We start from the raw sequence: 25,739 nt of genomic DNA, 5'->3' as shown, positions 1-25,739 counted from the left end.
GAGATACAATAAATTTAGTAAAACGCAACTGGCCTTACCTTAACTTCCTGACTGATGTCTTGTCAACCCGAGACCACAGCACCCCCTTCAGTAAGCAAATGTTTCTACAACAATGTCCATACAGTAGTTATTCAGGCCTACTTTCATGCACATCGGGGCTTCTCCTGCTGAAAAACGAAGTTGTCATTAGTACGTCGCAGCAATTAGAGAGGAACAAATTGAAATTTAAATCATTTATAGCTGCAAAAAGCTGCGTACCAAACGGTGCCGTTAAACACAAGCATTTAACAAAAGCTTGGCCAAGTACAGTCCTCCACGGCCACTAAACACACACAACATAATTTACAAAAAACAAGTAAAAAACCAACAACTCAGACGTGTTTTTTTTTTATATAAATTTGCATATTTCCCAAAAAATATTTAACATATCTGTATTCAAATAAGGATAAGTTAACTGCACGGTTTCAGTCAGTCTGGCTGTTATTTACACACAATGTGACAACTCTACAGTTCATATGTTGAAGGCGAAGGCAACACAAAGATGACTAAGTGCCATGTTAGTGAAACAAGCGGGCATAACGATACAGAACGCTTGGCAGCAACATTCCTGCTGATCATTAATACAATCTTTGTTCCCAGACACAAAACTGCTTGTTTTGCCATTTCCTAGGCTGACAAAACTACAAAATATGTCTTACAAAACTTTATTTAAAACAAAAAAAACCTTTATGGCAGTGCTATACTGATTTGCTCAGCCCTTCATTGTTATTCTTCAGTAAACCACATTTCCAGGGGAATCTCAATAAATTAGAATATCATGGACAACTTTTTGTAGTTCAGTAGTTTCATAAAAAATGAAATTGGTGTTATAGTTTCACTACAAAGTGAAATATTTCATGATTTTAAGTTTTTGCAATTTTGAAGATTTTACAAAACTATTTTTTTCCGCCATCTCAAGAATAACAACAATTAAAAACACTTTTTAAAATATTGAAATTAAATAGGAATTGGCCCTCTGAAAAGTATTTTACATTATGTTTGATGGCTTTTCACTTTTGGGATTGAACTAATCCTCTAAAAAATTCAAATGAATAAAGATGAACTGTCTTGTACATCTGAATCCACTTGAGAGAAACTTTCAGCTTGAGTAACACTTAAAGACACTACTAATCTCAGTCGGTTCTCCGTATGAAGCCAATATAGGGACCAAAGTGTGTTTTCAGTCAGCTGATGACGCGGCCATCAAGTGCAGGAGTTCGTGAAGATGAGACGGTGAGGTCATAGTCAGTTCAGAGACACGCACACACGCACGCACGCATCCGTCGCTACGAGTCTTTGAGCATGTTGATGCGTGCAAAGATCTTGAGCGCCGGTCCAAGTTTGATGTTCATGGTGCTCATCAGGTGGTCCTCCTTCAATAGGAGCAAAGCTTGGCCATCAATCTCTTGGGAGCGGAACTCGTCGGCGATCTCCTGACAGCCTGAGCGGACAACAAAAAATTGGTCTCACAATGCCAAAATACACTCAAACCTTTAAAATCTAACGTATAAGACAGCTGGTAATGGAGGTCAGTTGCAAGTATGGAAGTGGGTGTGGAAAGTGTACTTAGAAAAAGTTAAATGTCAGTCCCATTGAAAATGAATGGTGGAAAGCTGATATTTAACGTTAAATTGTGCGAATACTGTAAATAATATGGAATCGGATGATAAATACCCACGGAAGGCGGAAGGAGTATTTGAAGCAAGTGTGTAAACCGGAAGTATTATGTGGGAGTCGTTTCATGGCAAAAAAATGTGGAGAATAAAAATCACAAGAACATATGTTCCCACAATAATCCACCCATTTTTAGCCAAAATGTGTGCTTCCAGCATTCCCACAATTATGCTAAATTGAGTGACGCTGTCAGAGAGGCATTCATTTAACACAATGTTTATTGTTGTGGGTTGTAGGAAACGAGGCAGCTCTTCATAGAATGCAGTCGAGTGCTGAAGGGAGACTTTGCACATCATGAAATAGTTTTTCCTGACCTGGTAACGAGCAGATGAACTCGTACACTTCCTCCACGTTCCACTTGGTGGGGTCATTGGGTAAGAACGGCTGGCACAAAGCGGCCGTGGCGTCTCTGCTGGCGAGGTCCTCCGGCTCTGACGACGCCCTGCTGGGCTGCCGCTGGATGGGGATGGGGGCCTGGGCGGGGGGCGCCGGGGGTCCCGAGCTGGCTGCCGACAGTGGCGAAGGCGGCTCCTCGTAGCTGGACATCTCCGAACACGGGCTGGACTCCTCCTGGCTGGGCTGGGAGTGATGCGGCGAGGACACCGAGCCGCCTTGAGTCTGCTGTGGCGACGGGGACATCTTCTGAGAAGGGTTGATGAATCAATTAATGGAAAGGCTATTGTCCCGTTCCGGCCCATGCCACCAAGGGACAGTATAATACACACACAAAATTAATAGTTTTACAACTAATTGACTCAGTAAACTGCAGCAAGAGTAGTCCCTCTTTATTTGCAGAGGATGAAGAATGTATGCATGCGAGTGTTGCTGCACACTACCACACCCTAAAAACAGATAGATTTCAACCAGTGTGTGGCAAGTGGATGCAATGTAGGATATGATGCTTTCTTCTTTTTTTTTAAACGTTGGTGCATTTTGACTGAAGAATGTCAAGACATTTGTAAATGCATTCAAATTGTGGGAAAAAAACTGCATAGCGTTGAAGAAACCAGGCTTGATTAAGTGTTGTGCATACCCGCTTCTTCGCTTCGATACTTGAGCGGCCCTGACTTCTCCTACGCCAGCGATTTGCTTGTTTGGCTTTCTCTGTACGGAACAGTCGCATGCGCTTTGTGCAGCCCACATTGTACCTGTACATGAAAAAAAAAAAATAATAATAACTGATCATTTCTAATAGTAGAGACTACATATTTATGCATCATTAAAAAAATAAATAATTATCACTGGAAAGCATTCCTCAAAAACTAAAACGTTGACTTGCCTCTTAGCACAAACCATGGAGCAGAAGCGCTTTGAACCCTTGAACGTGTATGCGAAGTCCACCCAGCCGCAGTATTCACACGTCAACTTGGGCTCTTGATCCTTTTCTGTTGAAACAGATGAGAACGATTGAGTCTTCTGTTACTTTGCGTCAAAAAAAATCTCTTCACAATATGTTCTATATCTATATATCTAGTGTAACGGCATTCTGATTAATTTTTAATTTGTGAAATTTTTTACATTTTCATGGGGCGGCCATTTTGCCACTTGCTGTCGACTGAAAATGACATCGCAGTTGCTCAGGCAGCGACCAATCACGGCTCAGCTTGTGCATGTCACATGGTTTAACTAAGAAAGCAAATGAGCTGTCTGAGATGGATAAAAACAGGTGGATTTTGCTGCTTAACTCATATTCCACAAAAGCAATATTCATCAGAATTCCGTGTTACGTCTAGTGGGGTGCGTATTGTTTAGCTTTGGAGGGGGGAGCATGGGGGGACAAATGAAACACTCACATTGGAGCCACACCAAACTGAGCATATTGTGCCTCACCTGTCAGATTTAAGTCTTCGGGTTCGGAGTCGGAGTTTGCCGCATTGCTGACAGGAGTTTTGTCCGGGTCAGAGGAGAGCTGACTGTCTAGTTTCTTGGGGCTGTTGATGAGGATTGGGAGACGCTCCACCTGTTCATACAGAAATATTAAAATTATTACACAACGAACAGATGACAATAACTTGCTGAATGTACTATATGCTTGGATGTCTGTGGTCACACAAAGCAAGTTTGCAATATTCTATGTCATAGGGTTAGCGATATGGTTGAAAAGTGGCTGAAAAGAAAAAGGAGGATGTGTGTAATTTTATTTTAAACATATGAACTGTAGATCGAATTGACCTGACTAGACTTCAATATTAACTGTATTGCTCCCTTGCAGACCCTTTTGTACATGCCTGTATGCTTCATTTGACATATTATGTGCAGATGTTGTTTGACTTTTGAAGCAACTTTTAAGAGGTCCCATTGCACACGAGTTAAAATTGATGAAGGAAAGATGTTCATCACACACTGTGTATTCTTTTCAGCGTGTCCGTAATTAAAGCGAGAATCACAGACAAGCTGCAAGCTGTCAGCTCACATAGAGCAAGAGAGAATTTGTGTTTACAGGCTGACAGCTTCCCCGCAGGCGAGAAAGAGCTCGACAACTCGGGGCTCGTCTACGCGAGTCTGGCTACCAAGGGGGTGGCACTTACACACACTGGGAACGGCTCGGCACCCTCCTGGATGACAAAACCCTCGATGACGTGCGTGAGGACCTGCGGCTTGACGATGGCCTGTGGCGGCTTGCTCTCGCCGTTGAGCGGCGCGGCAGCCGTCACGGCGGGTGCCTCACTGTCGTTTGCCAACGCCATGGGAGGGGGCGGGCTCCCAGGTGCAGGCGCCGGCCGCTTGGTCGCACTCCCTCCTGAGGGGGAAATGACAATAAAGACTTGTTAAAAAGGAGAATGTTTTTGTTTGTTTTTCCGAGGAGCTCATCTGTGGACTCTTAAAATTCCCACACTTCACAATGTGTGCCTTAAGATGATGATGACCATGTAAAAGCTGGGTAGGGTTGTGTAATTTGGGGGAAATTTTCCATGATAATTAACAGAAATGTATGTGAATAAACCAGGAATTTACAGTACTGAAGGTTGAGAGTGAGAGTTTGTGGATTTTAGCCTTACGTCAATAATAACTGAAATTTGAGCATAAAGCACTAAATTTATCAACATTTGAGTGAAGTGGGGCAATTATACAATGTCTGACTTATAACAAAACAAAATGTTAATATTTGTGCTTTTCTATTAAATTACCCTGAACTCCCAGTTAACTCCCATGGAAAATGCCCAATCCGAAAATTTTAACCATCTTAAATTTTTATGGAAATCTACTGTAAATGATCCTTTACCTTGTGTTTGACCTTGTGGCACTGGGTCAACCTTGGGTTGCTCTACAGGCTTCCTGGGTTGCGATGGCGTACTTTGCTGGTGTGGCGGTTGTGGTGTTGGTGCTGGCGGTGGCGGCTTTTGTTGCTGTTGCTGCGAGGTAGAGGCTGCACACGTCTCTCTCACCACGAGTGATGTCGGCTTATCTTTACACTCTTGAACCAGTGTTCGAGAGGCCTGCAGTTTCAAAGGGAAACGAAATGTTCATGAGGTAGGAGATATACTTTTTGCATTTATTATTTTCTTCTGGTTGGCTATAGCGCCACATTGTCACTGTGTCTAAGTGACATTTGTGAGAATATCCCACATATAATCTGAGTTCTGTTTAGACCCACCATACACCGAGTAATGTTGCTGAACTGGACAATCATGAGAAGAAAAAAAAAAGTTGTTGACTCACATCTGCACAATTGCGATTTACATTTGGAATCATAGCAAAACTAGTTGCTGATGTTAGGCCACTCATAAAACTAGTTTCACTTATGAAAACTAGTTTCAGAACCGTTGCTTTTTAGGCAAGCCTAAAATGTAAACATAGCCTAATACTGGCTATTTTGTGTAGTTTCTTTGTCCAAGAGACATTTTTTGGACACATATCAACCAGGTGTACACATGGACATGGCTTTAAATTACCAAATTGTTGGGCATCTTGCAGCTCGTACCGTGGGATGAATTTGTAGGTTGATGGCTGTGAGCTGTACAGGCTGTGCTTTAGCCTGACTCGTCAACGTGGAAGAAGAGATTGATGAGGCGGCGGGCTGGAGCGTGTGGGGGCTTATGGTGGAGTGGAAAATGGTGGCGTGCTGGCCGGGAGCGGCGGTCTGGTGCGTCGCTGGCTTGAGCAACACGGGGACGGGGTGCGGTGACGGCTGAATGGAGGCCGTCTGCAGCAGCTGACCGGGGGTCCTCTGGGAACTTTGGCTGTGATGGACCACAAACTGCTGCTGCTGCTGCTGCTTGTGTTGCTGAACCAGCGAGTGCGGTTGAATGTGTGTGTAGGCTGCAAGCAAAACAGATTACTTTTTTCAAATTTAGGAATTTACAGGCCTCATTCACCACCAAGTCAGTCTGAGAAGAGAGAATGTGCGTTGTGAATGTGTTAAATGGTGTGTGCAGGTGTTATTTTTATTTAAGGAGGTATTGCAGCCTTAAAAGGAGCCAACTGTTAGCTGTCTGCTTGTCCTGATCCGAACCACATCAGACTAAGACTGACAGGCAATACAAGGACTTTGACCTCCAAGGAATACTAAAGCATTTTGTTTGAGTTGCTTCCACATCTCAGAGCTGGTTAATAAATGTCCTCAACCTGAACAGAGTGCCTAAAAAGTATATCAGTTGCAAGTCATCGATTTACACCAGCTTTCAAATACTTGCAATAACAACAATCTCACACTTCCTGAATTCGGTAAAATAGCTTTCAGTTATTCAGTATTTCTTCTGTATCTTCCGTGGATAATGTGCATCAGACACTCAAAATCAACTCAATTGTTATACCATTTCATTAATACGATCAATATTTGGAGCAGATATTAATTTGCAGTAAAAGGGACAATATTGGTGTCAAAATTTTTAAAATTCCAATTCCAAATATTAACTTGGTTAAAATGCCATTTAGCATATTTGTTAAAAAAACAACAACCTCAAACCGCTAAGATTTATTTACTGCTATTCTAATTATTAATTAATATAGAAACAATATATATGTAGTAATTTAGTCTGCATTTGTCTCAGCTCTTCCTCCATCCCTCCTCCTCCTGCCCCCTCGTGGCCGGTTGCCAGGGCAACCCGATGTAAATCGTTACTGACGGCATGCAGACACGACTCTTGGCTCGTCTACTCCATTTGGTTTATGTGCATCAATTAGTGTGACAAAGCCAGATGCGGTTGTGCATCAATACGCTCATGTCCCACCCTTACATTGGCTACATAGGCACGCACTCCAAAATACACACAATAGACACAAAACCACTGCTCCAACAGGGGTTCAAGCCACACACGTGACACTGAAACCTCCACTGTCAAACCCAATGCATTGTGGTTTACTTCCACATTGTGAATTCATCTGTACCAAGCTCGTCATCATAAAACCTTTAACACAGGAGAAGTGAAATTTTAACATCCTACTAGCAAACAAGTGTAGCATTAAGTTGACCGCTGTATAATAAAAATAAAAACAAAAATAAAAGTACAACTATTATTTACCCTATGAGGACGCCTGAAAGACTTTAATTGAGTAGGAACAGGACGGTGTTTGCAGAACAATACTGTCACCTAGTGGTATTATTTACTGTGTGAAGGTAGGATTATGTGTTGTGCAATGTTTAACTGTACAATATTTACATTGCCCCATAATTGCTTGTCTCAAGCAGCCATTAAGGATCCAAACTTGTGGTGACATGAACTATGAAACTATGAAGGGAAATTGGAAAATGAAATCACAATGAAGCTTTACAGATTCCACTCACCTGGAGCAAGTAGTGGCTGTGCACTGACTGTCGTGACATTGCGGCTCATGTTAATGGCCCGGGCCTCCGTGACCACCGCAGCGTCCCCTTTCTTTCCTGCCTCGGAGGGGTTTTCAGATGAGCCAGACTTGACTCCCGCAGACGCTTGCGCCCCTTGGCCGGGGTTCTTGACAAGTGAGGCAGGCTGGATGGGCACGGGGCTCTGCTTCAGACTGAGAGCCTGCAGCGTCTGAGTCTGCGAGCAGGACGTGGTGGCTCCCTGATGACCGCGTATGGCCAGATTTTGGACCTGATTCTTAAGACAAAACGAAGCAAGGGTGATTGCACTGGCTAATGCACCCATCAATTTTCCATAATGCTTGTCCTCATTAGCATGGGCTGGAACCTATCTCCATTATTTGCATGAATAAATGAAGATTCAATGGAGGAAAAGTTAAGTGCATTATACTGTAGTACCCATCCATCCATCCATTCTCTGAACCACTTATCCTCACATGGGGCGTGGGCTTGCTGGAGCTTATCCGTGATGACTTTGGACGAGAGGCGGGGTACACCCTGAACTGGTCGTCGCCAGTCAGTCGCAGGGAACAAATAGACAAACAACAATTCATACTACATTCACACCCACGGACAATTTAAAATATTCAATGAACCTGCCATGCATGTTTTGTTTTGTTTTTATGTGGGAGAAACCCCATGCATGCACGGGGAGAATATGCAGACTAAACACAGGAAGGCTGGACTAATGAAGCCCATGACTTCTGCACTGGAGGCAGATGTTCTAACCAGTCGTCCACAGTGCTGTCCTATTATTGAAAGAGTAATAGAAAAAATATGTGCATGTTTTTGGGTGACATCAGGAATCCTGATGTGTGTGTGGTAAGTTCCTAGTGCGCCGAAACCTAAAAGTACGTTTTCATTTTCAAGATTGAGTACAGGATGTCATTAATTTTATGATGGTATCATCATTCAAGGTCATAAACAACACGGAGTACACTAGTTTGCACTGCGGGGTAAGATTATTTTGTCACGCCGACAAGCTCAGTTATCATCATTATACTTTTTCTCATTAGATTATTTTCCAGGTACGAGCTACAAGTGTTTTCCATCCAAATATTACTGAAATTATGACTTCACTACTGTGTTAGCCTCGGCTAGTGACAGACTACATAGGAGCAGAAATCAGCCGGACCACATGTAGTAATTACAAAATGTAAATTCTAGTAAAAATTGTACAATGATAATATATGCCATTTTTCCGGTACATTAACACAACAATGATTACTCAAATATGGGTTACAATTGCCTTAAAATTAGTATCAAAATTACTGATTGACTGCCCTTGAATAACCCCCCCCCCCAAAAAACATATTGCAGCTACCCTGGTAGTGGATGACAGACCCAGACCTAATTAATTTAAAAATAAAATACAAATACCGTTTGTTGTGTACTGTATATGCAAGCAAATTTGCACGGTGGTATAGTGGTCAGTATATCCACCCTCACAGCTATGTAAGGGGTTCTAATCTCGGGTCCGGCCTTCCTTTGTGCAGTTTGTACGTTTTCCCCATGCTTGCGTGCGTTTTCTTTGGGTACTGCGGCTTCCTCCCGCATAAAAAATTGGCATGCTACATTCAATAAAGACTCTAAATTGTTCATAGGTTTGAATGGGAGTACAAAAGGTTGCTTGTTTATAGTGCTCTATAGAAAATGGATGTCATTTATGTTATGGTTATGAAGACTTGTCAATTTGAGAGCCATTCTTGGGTTTTCACACTCATTGTGTAAAACCAAAAGGCCGTTGTTTTTCCCACTCTCAAGTTGAAAGCAGTATGTGTCACTCGGAGACACGAACGGCTACAGCCAGTATACCTGTGCGGAGCTGTCTGACTGCATCGCCGTTACGGTGGCTGTCGGTGTGAAGATCAGCTGCGGCGACAGGGGGACGGCTCGGCCCAAACTCCTGGCCACCTGCACCAGGTTGCTCTGCTGCGCCTGGAAAACGTTGCTCTGCTGGGCCTAGAAAACGCCACATACACAACACAATACACACTCTACAGTCAAGAACGCATCAGCATAAGAGCTCAACAGAATTTCAAGCTAATGCAAGGAAGATTTAAATGCCAGCTTCTGGCAAGGTCGAACAACTTTTGTCTCCAGTAGAAAATATCTGCTTGATAGAAAGGCTTTTTTTTCTCTCACCATCTGCGCACGGAGGTACATCTGCGCCTGGCTGGCGGTGAGCGTGGGGCTAGACGGGCTGCCCAGCAGGACTGCCTGCTGGGAAATACTGGTGGGAGCTGACGTGATGCTCTGGGCGCGGCTGATCAGCTGTGCAGCCGCCGGCGAGGCGGTCAGGTTGATCTACGGTGGGGGAGAAGATTACTGTCAAAACGTCTGTCGAAAAATACAAAAAAAAAAAAAAAAGGGATGGTATAGGCATCAAAAAACAAAACAGCTTCACAATTTAACATCACCCATCTGTTTAGGATGGTTTGGTCTCATTTGGATACATTTCCATAGTAAGAGCTCGCAAAAGTATGAGCACTGAAATTAACCCTAAATGGCTGCTTCAAACTAAAATGGTCAACTTCCTGTTCATTTTTGTGCGCGGGCCCGAGATAATTTTTGGTGTATCCTGTTATGATAGCCACAGCTTCATGTCAATCGTTGAAGGAGGTGTCAGGGGCTAACCTTTTGTAACTTTTCAGGGTTTTCTACTGAGTGAATTTGAGGGGGCCATGTTCGGACCCCTAACACATGCAATTTTGTCATACGGCTGCAAAAAAATGACATTTTGCATTTTTGTCTCTCAGTTGGGATGTATCATTTAAACATCTACCTTACCATTGATCAATCTAATTTTATTACACTGTCACTAGCTTGTGATACATGATTCATAATGACCAAATACAGGTATGTACAGGAGGTGGGTGACTGACTAATTTGTATAATTTAATCCCAACAGCCTACGCTGAGGTCTGCGCTCTACTAAGTGTCATTCCAGCTACTTCAGAGATTGTTCTTACTGTGGTTTGAGTCGATCCTGTTTGTTGAGATGTTGTGCCGTTCTGGGAGGTGTTCTGGCGACCGGCCGCAATACTGGCCTGTGGCAAGTTGGGCAAGAGGGTGGAGATATATTTAAAACAGACTAAAACATGCAAGCAGAATACCAAAAAAAAAAGGGCTCGAGAGGGGCTTCATCACCTGCTGCACGGCAGCAAGGCTCTGTAGCTGAGCGGTGCTGAGGCTGTGCTGCTGCTGGAGCGCTGCGGTCTGTAACATGAGATGCTGCTGTTGGGCCGCATACATCTGTTGTAGGTACTGTGCGGCCGTGTTAGGCTGCCTATGGAGCGCTTGCTGGATCACCTGCACGACAGAACAAACCCCAACAAGGGCCGGATGAAAACGTGTGAAGCGGACACTACTAAGTGTAAAATGCCATTTTTGGGTAGGCAAATGCGTAAAGAAACTTCTTGACACTTTTGCAAATTTGGGGTGGCTGATTTTCTGTTTCAAAGTAGTACAGTGGAAAACTATATATATATTTTTTTTTAACCGCATTGAATACATTTAGAATGAGACGCTTTAACTAACAGCTACAATGGATGAGAAGGAGGGTTTCTTGTATTTACTTGCCGACATTGGCTTTGTTTACATGCAGGTAATATTCGGGTTATGGTCAGAATTCGGGTTTCTGGAACAATCGGAATAACACGTTTACATGCGCAAGTTGACAGTTACCCCCGTATACATGGCGTTTGGAATAACCCGATGTACGGGGACGAAACACCGACGATGTCACGGCAGAAAAGAAATCGACGTAATTTCCGCTTCTAACTTTAAACGGTCAATAAAATACATTATATTCATGTCACTCACCACGCTAAATAAAGTAGTCAGTTTCCTACTCGCTCCAGAAGTGTGGTTCTTGTCTGTCTTTCTTGTTTGGATAGAGCGGAACTATGTGTGTGTCGTCTAATGTTCCTACATAGACGTGTATTGTTGAACAGTGCAAGCTGGAGATAAACATTGTTCAAGCTTTACGATTGAATAGTTAACATGTCACAAACTGCGGCATTTTCACCATCGAGGCAGAATATAACGTGAAAACGCCATGGAGAAATCAATGTATTCAAGCGAGGCGTGGGACGGCGCTGCGTATATACAAGTCGTTACTACAAAGACCAAGATTTCTTGTGAATACAAATAAGCAAAGAAGAGGAAAAGCAATGCCCCGTTCATTCGAGGTATTCCAATTGTGTTTATATGAACCAGCATTCCGGTTATGAAAGGGGTAACCCAGGGTTTTTATTCGGGTTTTTAAAAGGGTTAGTGCCTGCATGTAGACGTAATCACAAATTAAGTAGACAGACATTATCTATGAGGAATCAAGTGCAGTCAGCTAATTTAGTTGCCATAGTGGAAAAGTGGTGGTGACATTGAAGCTTCCGGCCATCTTAAAATCCGTCAAAGCAAAGAAGGCTCCTCAATTCTCCTTCATACTGGTTAGTAACAATGCTGTTGGTCTGAATGGTGGAGAAACCTGCCATTAAGAGTCAAGCGGGTCCTTATTCAGACAGTGTGGGGGTTAATCCTGGGGGGTCACAGTGTCAAGAGCACTAAAGTGCAAAGAGCATTCCTCCCTTCGATTGTTTTTAAAGACCTGAAGGAACATAAACATCTCTCAATTCAGTCACATTAGCACAGCTACTGAAGCAATCACCTGCACAGTTTGCCTGTCGGGTATCCCGCCGTAAATTGAAATCTGAGGGACTGCCTGTCTTGCTGCAGTAGTAGTACTACTAGTAGTGCTGCCGCTACTAGTACTGCTAGCAGAAGCAGTAGTGGTAGTCAACGGTGTTGCTGTGTTGCTGCTGACGGCTGTGGTGGAGCTGGAGGACGTAGTGGTGGTGGTGGTTGCAGAGCTGCCGCCCATGGTGGTCGTCGTGGCGGTGGTGGCAGCGGGTGTGGTGGGTGGCCCAGGCTCGCTCATGGTGCCCTCTGCTCTTCTCACCTTTGACCCCCGGCTCTTCTGGATGGCCCGCCTGTGCCTGGAACACAGTAGAGAAAGTGGCGCGCATGAGAAAGGAAACACACTTGGGTGTCGGAAAGGAAAGCACAAAGTAAAGCGTAACAGTTGAAGAAAGGAACACCAGGGGTCGCAGTTTTTCAGCGAGTTGCTGACTAATTTCTTCACAATTGTCAATTGCGGTAAGTCACGTCGCTTGGTGTGTGGCATGCCTTAAAGAAGCAAATTTTGACTATATTTAATTTCCTGTGCTTTCATTGTACTTTTAGATTGACGGTGGATGTCTTTTGATGCTTTTATTTGTACTGTTTGGGCAAACATATTGGCAGATAAGTGAAACACAGTCAGACTTATATATATATATATGATTCTGATCCTTCTTCTGATCTGAAGAAATCTGATTCCACGCGTTGATTATATTCACCGCCAGACAAAAGGCATCCCAATTATGCCACTTGAGAGCCCCCCCCCCTCAAAAAAAAAAAGGAATTAAGTAAATCCAGCCTTTGAGAGTAAAAAAGAGGAAGTTAAGGTACTACAAAGGAAGCAGGGTCACCAGCTGATGAGGGTGACTTAAAGTGGGGAGGATAGAATTTCTAGCCTCGAGGTTAGAGGTGTGTGCATGCAATTAAACAGCAAAATGAGGGGTGAAGGTTGAAAAAGGGGTTTGAGGATTTTAAACAGCGAGAGGAGGGTTTGATGGAAGTAATTAAATCAGGACCTACACTGCCGCCACACCGCCATTCTAAAGCCATTACCGCCTCCTCCTCCTCATTACTATTTAGAGAGGATTAGGGGCCCGTGCCCAGATGTACGGCCTACTTACTTTGCAGATTTCTAACTAAATGAAAAACCCTTAGAAACCATATGCTATTCCATTAAAGGCAGTGTAGAATAGTAAACAAACAAACAAAAAACTGTCTTGGAAAGTTTTCACAATAAATAAATAAATTCAAAAAGCAAGGCTATTACATCTCCTTAAGGGCTCATTAGCATTCAAACTGTTGGTGAGAGTGACAGTTCTGAAATCCAATCAGACAACGAGCGTGCATGGTTGTACACAAAGCAGCCGCCGCAATATCACCACATTCACAGAAAGGGGGGAGGCGACCCCCCCCCCCCCACCACCACTCGAAATGATGCTTTTGGCCACCGCAGTCTCTCCGTGAGGGGAAATCACCCATCCATCAGTGACATTGTAATAGAAAACACCCCCCAAACACACACACACACACACACACACACACACACACACACACACACACACACACACACACACACACACACACACACACACACACACACACACACACACACACACACACACACACACACACACACACACACACTATTGTCCCTGCGTGCCACATTTTACATCTGCATTTAGAAAGACATGTGCCAAATTTACACTACCAAACACTCAAGTCCTATTAAAAATGTTCCTATTATCCATGCACATTTCAATGATATAAATACATCTCCCCATCAGTGTTGGGCTAAAACATCAAATGTCAAATATTTTTTCACAAATTAAAACTGTTGGATGGTCCCATTTGTAAATTTTTTTATTACAGATTATTAACCAATTTAAAGTGTCATTTCAACTTTCTGAGAAGGTCTTGTGGCAAGCATTGCAGCATGTCTCCTCAAAATTGAAAATTGCAACGAGCAAGAAATCCTCGAAGGACTGGTGAAAATATTCAGGTTAGTTTAACACATTTGAGCAGGCCTGTCCTGTTAACAACTTTAATATTTTGGTGCAATGTTTTCAACATTTTAGCAATTCACCATGATTTAGGAAAATGTAATAATGTAAGCAATTTAAAGGTATAATATAAATTTTACCGATACAATGTTTAATAACTAAAAAAAAGGTTTTGAAGATGCGAGGACGGCATCCAAAAGTGACGATTTACTGAACCTGGAGGCGCACAAGCCCAAAACACAATTAACATTGATGAAAAGTGTCTAAAAGCAAGCAATCTAAGCATTCAGTGACTGTTTCCTCTTTAATGGTCTGTGCTTCCTCTGTAGTTGTAATTCACCGTGGGGGTCTTGTTTAGGGTGGACGCACATGTGGATACACTATCGATCCTCATATTTTAATGACGTCAGGCTTATGTTGACAGGCTATAACCGATTCTGTTTTTCGGGTTTGTGTTACTTGAAAGTTGTGGCGTGAACGCAACCAAAGTGTACCAACAACAACTACGCCAAGTCGAATGCAGCTCTCCACGCCCCTCGAGCAGATGTGATGTTTTCACGTGGACCGACAGACTTGCGCCTCAAGGATTTGTGAAGTCAAGAGGAAGAGGAGAGCCATTAAGAGGCTGTCAGACGAACAGACAGACTGGCTGGCTCCAACCCAACGCGGACGGCAACGAGCCTCCATTAAGCCCCGACGTACAAACCCCGCAAATGAATATGGAATGGTGGCTACGGCAAATGTTTGTGCGTGTGTGAGGAGGGGTGCTCAGCTGCTTAGACAAAGCCCCGCAACCCCGGCTCTCCTACCTCCTGTGGCCCCCCCAACGCGATGCAGGGGTATGGTGCCCCATCCCCCGGGAGCGTGCTGTCCTACTTCAGGATGATGCTCTTCTTTGTCTGCCTCCCCTCGAGCGCTTGCTTGGCTGACTGATTGACTGTGCGACTGACTGACTGACTGAAAACGTTTGTGCGAGTGTGCTATATCAGCCCAGCCCCCTGCGGCACCCCCCCCCCCACGCCCCCACCCCCCTCCTCTTCCTCCAACACCTCCACCTACCCCCTAACGCACGGCGAGCTCGTCGTCCCGGCATCGACACCCCACTCCGCCAACCAGGCCGCAGCCTGCCTCCTGATTATGTGGTATCCTAGCGACAGCCAACGGGGCGACGGCGGAATCCCCGAGCAGGACGGCGTGCTGATTGGTGGTGGGCAGGATGCTCTCTAATGAAGATGATGGTAATGATGGGCCGCCCCCTTCCCCTATGGTACCCCAATTTTTTTTTTTGCATGTATACATGCATAGATGCTCTGACGTGACAATACTATTCTCGCTTCTGCTTTTCTGAAAATCATTAAAACAGCGCCGTCTTTGCCTGCATATTTATTTCCATGCACTTCAATATAAACGTCTACAAAAATTTCCTTTTTGTGCAACCAAATTCACTCATTTGAAAAAATAACCAGCATTTATAAAGGAGGCCAATTTGCTGTCACTCAGTCAGTCAATTGAGGACAGGAGCACCAACGTACCCTTATCTCACTAACAAGACACAAATTCACATCCATTTGGCGAGACGACTGACAGCAGGTTATTTCGGTCCATGTAGGGGCATGTTTGGTTGCGAGAGTTTATTTACTCAACTGCTGAGAGTACCAGGTGTCCACTAGGACGATCTGTGTTGATTGGCCGACAGAGAAGTGGCATTTTCCTATCCATGTCCTTTTATTCTTGGTTCATATCAATAATGCATTGCAGTTGTTCCCCACTTGGTAGGCGTGCATGCAATTTTTGGGAGACAGAACATTACATGTATGGTAAAGAGGCCAAACAAATTCCCATATTAGGTAAGGGACAGGAAGTGTAAACCAAGTTTACTGTTTTGTATTTTCCAAATTTGAGTTAGAAAATCGCAATAATCAATTTATAGATTCGTATCGGGATTAATCGGCATCGAATCGAATCGTGACCTATGAATCGTGATGCGAATCGACAGGTACTAGGCAATTCGCAGCCCTAATATATATATATATATATAGATATTTATTATGTACACAATATTTTGTTTAAGAATATTTAATTCCTTGGGGAATATCCTGCTAGCAATTTGCATTTTAAATTATATTTAATCTGCTAATTTTTTGACAAAAGAGACCCATTTTAATGAATACTGGTATTGTTCTTAAATTGTCACAAAAAAATGACGACTAAAACGTTTTAATAAATTTTCATTTCCTTCCAAGACATTTTGACTTGACTGGAATTCAAACCTCCTGCCATTATAATTATTTCATTGTTTAATATTAATAGCCTACAAGTATTTTTCCATACAAATATTCAATTTATTTATCGCTTCACCACAGAGCTAGTGTAGTTTTACGGCCGCGGTGTGTTCTAACTTGCGTATAAATTTGGGTTATTTGACTACAGTCAGAACTGAACCAGTGTCATGAACAAAGGACTTGCTGAATTCTGCTAATGGGCGTAAATTGTCACACAAATGACATATTAAAAAAATAATAATACTACTAAAATAGCATTACCCTCTTCAATAAATGTACGTATTTTTTGACTTTTGGAATTCAAAGCTCCCCCGGACGGGAACACTATTCATTCATGTGCACTCCAAGTAGATGGAATCAGAGGATAATGGCGTGCTTATGGTCTGGCCCGTCACATTAAGATGGCACCCGCACGTCTGGCTCGGTGAAATGTAGCCGTGCCACTGAAATGTATTGATTGGGGCCGACCATGCATGAAGCTCATTGATTATCAACTTCTCATTTGCATATAGATTAGCCCGGAGGTGAGGCCACGGGTGCGGGCCTCCTGTCTTGCACTTGTGAGGCTGAGGGGGGCGGGAGGTCAACAAAAGAGAAAAAAGGGACAGTGATAGGACGGCTGCTTGATGATGAACCTCGGGGTACGAAAGCTGGGATCCCTAAAGCGTCATGAGACACCAGACTAAACAGAGAGCTTTTTAATGAAGCAAGCAAAGGGTTTTTTAAAAGCAAACAAACCACATCTTCTGTTCAAAGAGGAAGCCGAGCTCATTAGTAGGCGCAAAAACAATGCAGATAGATGCCTACAAGCTTTTCCAGGAGGATTATTAAAATAATAATAATAATAATCTGCTCTCCATGTGAGTTTATACTGTATGTATGGTTTCTACTTTACACCGACCAGATCGCCTGGATCGGATCAGCTGATATTTTACATTTTACAGTGACCCCCCCACATTCCAAAAACATTCCTACCGCCTGAAGACAGTGATCGGCAGTCATGTCATAATTTGCAGGTTGATCAATGTCATTGATTTCATCCAATTTCATGGTCAACTAAAACAAAATGTCAAAAGAATACTAAAATCTGCACTCATCTTCTAAATGATTGCAGGTTTGGAATCGTTGAATTCCCCTTCCAACAATAACTGTTTGTGGTCGTGCTCTTTGGGCAAGTACAAGATTAGACACAAAATGGGAACACCACATATTTATCAAACAACACAATTTTGCTCCGTAAACCCAACAATACCTTGAAATAGGCCGCCGGGTGGACACTTTAAGCATTTCTAACACCCTGCGTTTGCTCTACAATTAAATACACAAATGTAACGAGCTGTTAAAATACCCCAACAAAGCACAGATGCTGAGGGTGCAGAAGGAGCCTGAAAAGTGAAAAAGGGTTGCATTGTAATCTATAAATACCATGCAGGGAGTGAAATTGTTCTGGTAAAGCACACTAATTAGAAATGCTGAAGGAGAGTCTCTGATGAATCAATCTCACGAGTGTCGTGTCGATGTGGTATATATGGGTCAGGTATAAGGCACCAATGAAACACAGGCAAAGAGAAAAAGAGACTTTGTGTTAGATGTGTAACTTTCTGTACATTACTTGTGGGATGATTTTTTTGGGGTGACATATTTCAAAGGGCGGAAGCGGCTCAACGACCTCACCTACGCCACCATACACATGTGAATTTACCAAATAGTATTTGAAGTTCAACTAAAATTAAAACAATTGTGGAGTTCAATTTCTAGCAACAAAAGTTCAACATTGGGGCTGGCTACAGGATCCGATTTGTAAAGACTTTGAACTTTGGATCTGGAGGATTCACGGTTCAACTCCTGCTGGTCTGACTGCTGTTAAGCTGCCCTTGAGCAAGACACCATCTCCACTCCCTCAGCTCAAGAGGTACAGGGAAACCAAATAATTGACCATATCAATAACAAAACACAGTCACAAAAATGCGTACCCTACCGTAAATAGGGGGCCTTAGCTGTTGTTGGCTGGTGGCTAGTAGGGGGTCCCCAGAGACCGACGGGTCAATATTGGTTAACAACCACACAACTGGACACACTTGTAGAAATTGCATGTCGGTCAGTGCCTTGCTCAAGGGCAGCTTGACAGTAGTTCATAAGGAGAATAGCATGCAACCAACAAATAGTCGACATTTGATTTTAGTTTTTCAATTTTCTCCAGTGGAACTTGAACAGCAACCCTGTGGTTCCAGGTGAGTTAATGGCAACAAATATGGACATAGCCTTTATGTTGTGGCCTGTGAGTGCCACTTTCCACTGCAGTCACGTGGTTGACCTACATGTGTCTCGCAAATGTAAACCGAGGTGGGAGTTCAACGTGAGGTTAGTGGAGTGCCTTCGCCATGCTGCTATGACAGACGCTTGTCAAAATAGCTCCTGTGACGTCACGCGTGCCCGTATGTTACCAAGCGCGTCAAGTCGATATTGGGGCTTGTCGGCGCAACCGAGCTTGACAGCCCCTTTTAAATGTTACCCCTCATGGGTTTGTTTTCATACGTGGCGTACGTGGGGAATTCCACCACACGTGAGCTCACGGCACTGAGGTGTTCACAAAAAAGAACATGCATTACGTGGAGTTTAATGAACAAACGACACGAAAATGTCAGTGTTTGGAGGGAGGCGCATGTTTTAGCTAGCGAGTCAGCCTCCCGCGTTCCAGGACACGAGCGAGCAAGCTAGTAGCAGGGGAGGGTGAGAGGCGAATTTGTATAAATAAACCTCCTGCTTACCGTTATCGTGAGCCTCGCCGGGTCGCCCTTCCTTCTGGTGTTGTGTCCCCTTGTTTAGCCTACAACACAATCCATTTCTGGCCTGCCGAACAGCTAAACGCCAGCAGAAGCAAAGCAGTGGCAGTGGCAACTTTTTTTTGCATTTGCATTCCACACTGGCCACGTGACGCACCATCGACCAATAGGCGGAGCCCACGGGGCGGTGAGGACCTGCCCCCTTCTCGCTCACGGCTCGTCTCCTGTTACAAGGCTACACAGCGCCTGTCAACGAGCGCCGTTTTGGTCTCCATGACAACTGAGACCCATTAACCCTTAAATTAATACCATTGAAACTAACGGGACATTTAAAAAAGACAAAAAAAAACATATTAATGAAAAACTACTCCCCCCCATCCCATAAATGGAAATGCTATTCATCAGTTCCAACCTACCTAAATCCTATATTTAATTTGATGCATGTTTTATAAATACAGCAATAAACACGCACGCATCCTGTCACTCGTTGCGCCTTTATATCGTGTCGTCTCGAGTGCTTTGTTATTGTCCCTCACCCTTAGGGACTGAAGAGGGCCTATTTACCCAGCGAGAGTGTTTCTTAATAGCATAATCACTTATACATTGCATTTTTCTGGGGAGAAACAGTGAGTGTTGATTTACGGGGGGACACACACATAAATATTATATACCAAAAAGTCAAGACATTTAAAAAATAATAATAATCTGAACTATGGACCCTGTGAAGTCACCACACTGCTCTCATCATGATGACCCGAAATGGGTGACAATAATGGACGCTCAGAGTGAATGAGAATTCTGCAAGGATGTCAGGATGCTGCACAGTTCGTGAAACCCAATATTTGTCTGAAATATGTTTGTAAACCAATTTATTAGCAAACCGAGTTACCGCTAAGAATTTCCACCATAATTGCACTATTTTTCACTTCACTGGAGCGGTAACTAAAGTCATTGCACGCAAGCTTAGGCAAAAACAAAACATCAATCAAACAAAAAAACATAATCAGCCGCCCTACGCCACCACGACCACGATCAAGTTTTCTCCACCCATGGCATATTCGCCTAGACTGTTAAATTACAAATCGATCCAGAGTCACTTTCAAGAAACGACACTGTCTGAAACAATGAAGCAGAGGCAATATCATGTGAAAATCCCCCATGGCTGCAAGTATCTTGTAAAATCCCAAAGGTAAGCAGAGCTGCATTGAGTTTTGTTGGATGCACAAATAAATGTTAGCTAACTATAAATGCTGCCCTTTACATCATACTCATTAAAATCCCACAAGCGGAAACTCAACTCTGCTGTATAATTTGTGTTGTACGCCACTCAGTGATCCAGATCCCATTTCTGCCACCCTTTTTAAACTTTAAATGGGTCAAATTGACCTGCAGCATAACAGAAAGGTTAAGATTATAGGAAAAGCCACACAAATGCCCCCAAAAAGCAAGAGAAGCATCAATCATTATTTTTTTCCATTGACAAACTATCCATCCATCCATTTTCTTAACCGCAAAGTGTTGCGGGGGGGGGGGGGGGCGCTGGAGCCTATCCCAGCTGGCTTCGGGCAGTAGGTACACCCTGAACTGGTTCCCAGCCAATCGCAGGGCACATTGACAAACTATTAATAAATAAATAATAAAACAGACTGTTTATGAAGCCGCCATATTGTTGCCTTGTAACATGAGGAAGGGGAAGAGTAGAAGGAGGGTGGGGGTCGCATTCATTTGCTTAGAAGCCCTGAATAATTCATCAGATTATGACTTATTTGGTTGGCCCATGATTTAATTACGTGCTCACTCATTGCTCCCTTGACACAACATGAACACTGTACTCAGCTGACCCCCGGTTAAGAGGCCGACAGCATACCAGATATTATTGCTGTATAACGTTTTGTTATCACTGTCACAATAATGCAGGGTCTCTTTACAATTTACTACTCACTTTACAGTTTGCGAACTAATGTTGCTCATATAAAAATGTATTAAATGAGGCAAAAAGAAAAGAAAGAAAGTAAGAAATAAAGACAATAACAACATTCATACCGACTCCTTAGTTTGTAATAATTTCCACAGAATGTCATTTCCTTTGCTTTGATAATAACGTGATTATTGTAAATCAAGTTTATATACAGACACTCTGCATGTTTCTGCACTGTATACTGAGAGCTGCATATTGCTTATTTATATGCATTACACTTACAAAATATTGTTAAAAGTAGTATATATATATATTTAAAAAAAAATTTTTTTACAAAGCAGTTTTAATTGTCGAAACATGCAATAATGCAAAAATATTAATGGCAAGTCAGGTAACAATAAACAACAACAACAATATTTAATAATAATATTGACAAAAATAGATAGAGAATACAACTAATGAATTGGGAAAAACTGAACAGAAATAATAAAATTACTGAAATTACAGTACTAATATTTGAAATAAGTGTACATTTTGCAATAGGATAGTTATATTGTGTTATGTAACGAACAAGTGATGAATAACACATTATATGCTGAATATATTCATATTGTAATTTAAATATATAAATACATACAAATAAAATTAGTAAGCATACAATAATTACACTTGAAATGCAATCTAAAAAAGGGTGGGTCCACATTTTGCGAATGTGATACACTTACTTACTTATCCTTATTTTCAAACAAAAAACGACAGAAAAATTTAACCCTGAATTACAACATATTAAAATGACCAAAAACTAATTTGTATAGGCTACTATGTTGGGAAAAAAATACTATAGAACAAATGATTATGAATAATAATGGTTTAGACGATAATGCTAATATATATAATATTTATTAAAAAAAAACCTGAAATACAAATAATATACACATAAAAATAAACAATAAAAGTCCCCATTTTGAGCACTTTATGCCCATAACTTGGCAGTGATGCTGTTGCACTAGAGTACCACACGGAGGCGACATTGTCTAACCAGTTTACAAATCTGCTCACGTTCAACCAAGACGCACCAGCGCAAACATGTTGAGAAATTATGCGCGCTAAAAGAAAACAGATTTGGAGTTGTTCAAAAATTATTTATAAAATCTTGTGTTGGCAGTTTGACAGGTTTAAGCCATAAACTCAGCTGGCTGCTCCAGTGCGTTGAAAATGTCCCTCCAATGTCATCTCCGAGTCCCAGGGTTGGTGAAAAGTGTTTAAAATAGCTTAACAGGAATGAACACGATTGTTTCCCCGAGACAATGAAAATTCCTGCTGTCAAAGGCCTGCGTGCCTCGGTCGGCTTCCTCTTTTGTGTTTGCCGTTTTGTCCTTGTCTACGATATTGTAAACAGCAGACCGGCCAGCCAGCCACCTTGATGCCTGTTTGAACTGTCATCAAAGTTTGCTTATTAGTTCAGGAATGGCTTGCGTGTTTCCACCCCCCCCCCCCCACCTCCCCTCCTCATCATGTTTGCACAGGGTCGATGACTATTGTGAAGAAGGATATTTAGTCTGATTGAGCCACAGCAGACATCCCCTCTCTAGCACGACCTGAGACAGACTTCACAAATGTATTTAAAATAAATAAATAAAGGAATGGATGGATGGATGCTGTGGGGATCGACAATTCCAAACATATGCAAATGCTTATGAAAACAAATGGCGTATTGTATTGCTTGCATGTGACTAGGCATACAAACCAGGCAGATTCTTATAGTAGTCATTTGTCAAATGACATTTCATCACATGTTGAAATCAAAAATAATCCTCACAAATCAAATCACAATCCAAAGTCCGATGCTTTTCAATGAGCGGAGAGCTTCCATTTCACCGAGTTGACCGCCATTTTGACTCGTGACGTAAGATCGGAATTGTCAATTGCAAGATTCAACGTAGAACAGCAGGAGTTAAATACTCCTATCATACAGTGATCTGGCAGGGCTTAGTCCCCACTGTAATGGAATGGAAATGAGTCACAATGGCTTCAATAGAACACCTAGTGCTCATCATGAAACAGGATGGAGGTGTCATTCTGGTTATGAATGGTCATTATGGCACCACCAAAATGACACGACAGTAATGTAACGATAGCCAGCTTCAGGCAGATTTGAATCCAGATTCCTCGCTTTAGATTAAAGTCATCAACGGCTTGATAGTTTGACGTCTGGAAAAACTGCTCATACATGACTGTTTATAAGTTTTAACATGCAACGTTTTACACTTGAAAGCAAGATTGTAAAGCTAATAATTGTGATGCTTGCACTCCCGACACTCATTTCTATTATTTTCAATGAGGAATAGGGAAATGAAAGGGGGATGAAACAGCACACCTCAAAGCGTCCTCTCACGCATGGCGATTCATCACGCCCTCATTACTTCAATTCCCTCACAGCCGATCAAAATAATAGGATTCTCGCCACAGAAGTTACAACGTGCCCTGTAGTCTGCGCCGATGTGGGTGCAGAGAGGAACAAGGCTGCAGTGTTTTGGATGGTTTTTTTTGGGGGGGGGGAATGGAGCAATTGACAATAAAAGGCCCACCAAAGTGTTTGCTTACAGTTGCAACCCCGTGCCTGTTTAGACTTTTAGCTCAGCTGTCATTAATTTCCTCACTTGTCAGCAAGAAAACATGCCAGAGCTGTCCCCAAATACAACAACGAAGTATTTGACTTTGTCTTCAACAAAAGTTGCTTTCGTCATTTTCATAAGAACACAAAAATTTGTTTTTAACGTGTTTTTGTAAAAGATAATTGATGTCTTCATATGAAAGAACCACATTTGTTGTATGAATCTACAACAAACCTGGTGTGTTTTCATAGGCATCAAAGACGTTTTGTGACTTTAAAGAACCTGGAATTGTAAACATCCATCCATCCATCCATTTTCTGTACCGCTTGTCCTCACAAGGGTCGCAGGGGTTGCTGGAGCCTATCCCAGCTGGCTTCGGGCAGTAGGCGGGGTACACCCTGAACTGGTTGCCAGCCAATCGCAATCGAATTGTAAACAATCACAGTTAAAACAATTGATTTCGAATTTATAGCTTACATGTTTTTGAACACCTCAAAGACACTTTTGTGTCATCAAGAAGGCTCAAGTGTATTTTTGTAAACATCAAAGGTAGGTGAATCTTCTATTAAGCACAGCGTGTTATTTCATAAACAGCAAAGACACTTTTTTACATACGTGAAGTACCTGTTTTGCTAAATTACGAAAACAGCCAGGTCTTCATTTCAAATAATATATATGAAGTCATTAATTATTATTATTTTTAATTGACTTTTTATCGTCATTTTATGAAAGGCAGACGTTAAAACAAGCAAACTACAAGGCAAACACATGCAAGGAAACAAGTTTAGCTGAAAAATTGTATTGTGTAAGGACGCGTCATAATACACAGTCCGGGCGGCATGGCTCGATGGTAGAGTGGTCATCTCCCAACCTGAAAGTTGTGGGTTTGAACCTCAACCCTTGTGGCCATGTCAAAGACAAATTGTCCTTGAGCAAGATGCTGAAACCCTAATTTGCACCCAGTTTCATTGGATATCTGTTTTAACATCTCACATTTGTGGTGACTCTCTCCATAACATATCAGACACTGCAAATAACATCAATCCATTTATTTACAGTCTCTCAAATTGCACATGTATCGCTCTTCTCGCATTAAAGAGATTAAAAAAAAAATGTAAGCACATTTTAAGCTTTAATATCTCCCATTGGTCATGGGTATGTAACGTTCCCAAAATGGAATCACAGAGGGTCAAACAGTAAGACATAAAAAAATACTTTTAAATCAGAGGCCTTGAGTGTTTTCATCACTGAGTACATTTTTGTTGTTGTTTGTCCCTAGAAATATAATAGTTTGGTTAATTATCTGAAGGTTAGCGAGGAATTTGCAGTAATGGCAGCCGGTACTCGTTTGGACTTTTTGCTACATGCTCGTCAATGTCCTCATTTTTCAGCAAGGGATATTGCCCTTGAGGTTTACAAATTCAACATGTACTCTCTCTTTAAAAGAGAAAAATGTTTCACCAGTTGCACTATTTCTCCCTCATTAATGACACTTATGAATAACAATGCCATCCAGTTCCTGTTTTGCACTTCTTCATTGCACAAACGGGGCGGATGAGTAATAATTTGAAACGTCTCCCATTGGTTTGTTTGTTTTGCTAAACCTGTTTACCAAGTGGGGGAAAAAATGCAGTGCTGTCACTTGTGTGTGGAAATTTCCTTTACTCAAATATTTAAATTTGGACATGTAATGCCATAAATGAAAAATAGGATGTGAAGGATGGGATAATTAGAGAATAAGAGGATTGCACGGTAAGGTAGTCCTAAAAAAATGACACTAAGCAGAAATTAGAGACGGGAACCAATTGATGTATGTTAAACGTGTGCAGGTTTTCTGGATGGCAGCTCGCCATTCATTATACTCTACAACTCACTTTCAGCACTATCACTCCTGAGGTGACACTGCAGAGCAAGCCATCACTGAATGCCTGAAATATTTTCTTCTCGGAAACAGTGCCGAATGGTC

General features: G+C 42.3%; 2 protein-coding genes across 7 annotated transcripts in view; one reads left to right on the top strand and one right to left on the bottom strand.

Moving 5' to 3' along the window:
• anks1ab (ankyrin repeat and sterile alpha motif domain containing 1Ab) overlaps positions 1-4,464 on the top strand; it is a 46,744-nt gene extending 42,280 nt beyond the window's left edge. For all 4 annotated transcript variants that reach the window (XR_015096237.1, XM_086086290.1, XM_086086287.1 and 1 more), the window contains one exon: positions 1,950-4,464. Coding sequence is in view for 3 of the 4 variants with exons in the window: in XM_086086290.1 (XP_085942416.1) it covers positions 1,950-1,971 (22 nt within the window). In the remaining variant the exon portion in view is untranslated. The remainder of the gene's footprint in view (positions 1-1,949) is intronic.
• On the bottom strand, positions 219-19,371 carry phc2b (polyhomeotic homolog 2b (Drosophila)). 3 transcript variants are annotated; one of them, XM_086086286.1, is made up of 15 exons: positions 19,226-19,371; positions 12,165-12,492; positions 10,646-10,807; positions 10,468-10,545; positions 9,641-9,802; positions 9,311-9,457; positions 7,439-7,733; positions 5,636-5,973; positions 4,937-5,150; positions 4,242-4,453; positions 3,544-3,673; positions 2,993-3,098; positions 2,747-2,861; positions 2,028-2,355; positions 219-1,480 (listed from the first exon to the last, which is right to left on the bottom strand). In XM_086086286.1, exons 2-15 carry the CDS (start codon positions 12,432-12,434, stop codon positions 1,326-1,328), a joined length of 2,712 nt encoding a protein of 903 aa, XP_085942412.1. In that variant the 5' UTR covers positions 12,435-12,492; positions 19,226-19,371; the 3' UTR covers positions 219-1,325. The 3 variants fall into 3 exon arrangements, with proteins under 3 accessions (XP_085942412.1, XP_085942410.1, XP_085942411.1); XM_086086284.1 differs by lacking the exon at positions 19,226-19,371 and adding an exon at positions 14,985-15,151; XM_086086285.1 differs by lacking the exon at positions 19,226-19,371 and adding an exon at positions 14,985-15,151 and having other exon boundaries at positions 2,028-2,352.
• Positions 19,372-25,739: the final 6,368 nt, after the last annotated feature.

This window comes from Leptonotus elevatus, chromosome 10, assembly GCF_054856555.1.
Source record: "Leptonotus elevatus isolate MCC_2025b chromosome 10, RoL_Lele_1.0, whole genome shotgun sequence".
Taxonomy (NCBI): domain Eukaryota; kingdom Metazoa; phylum Chordata; class Actinopteri; order Syngnathiformes; family Syngnathidae; genus Leptonotus; species Leptonotus elevatus.
This window is presented reverse-complemented; position numbering and strand designations above follow the sequence as displayed.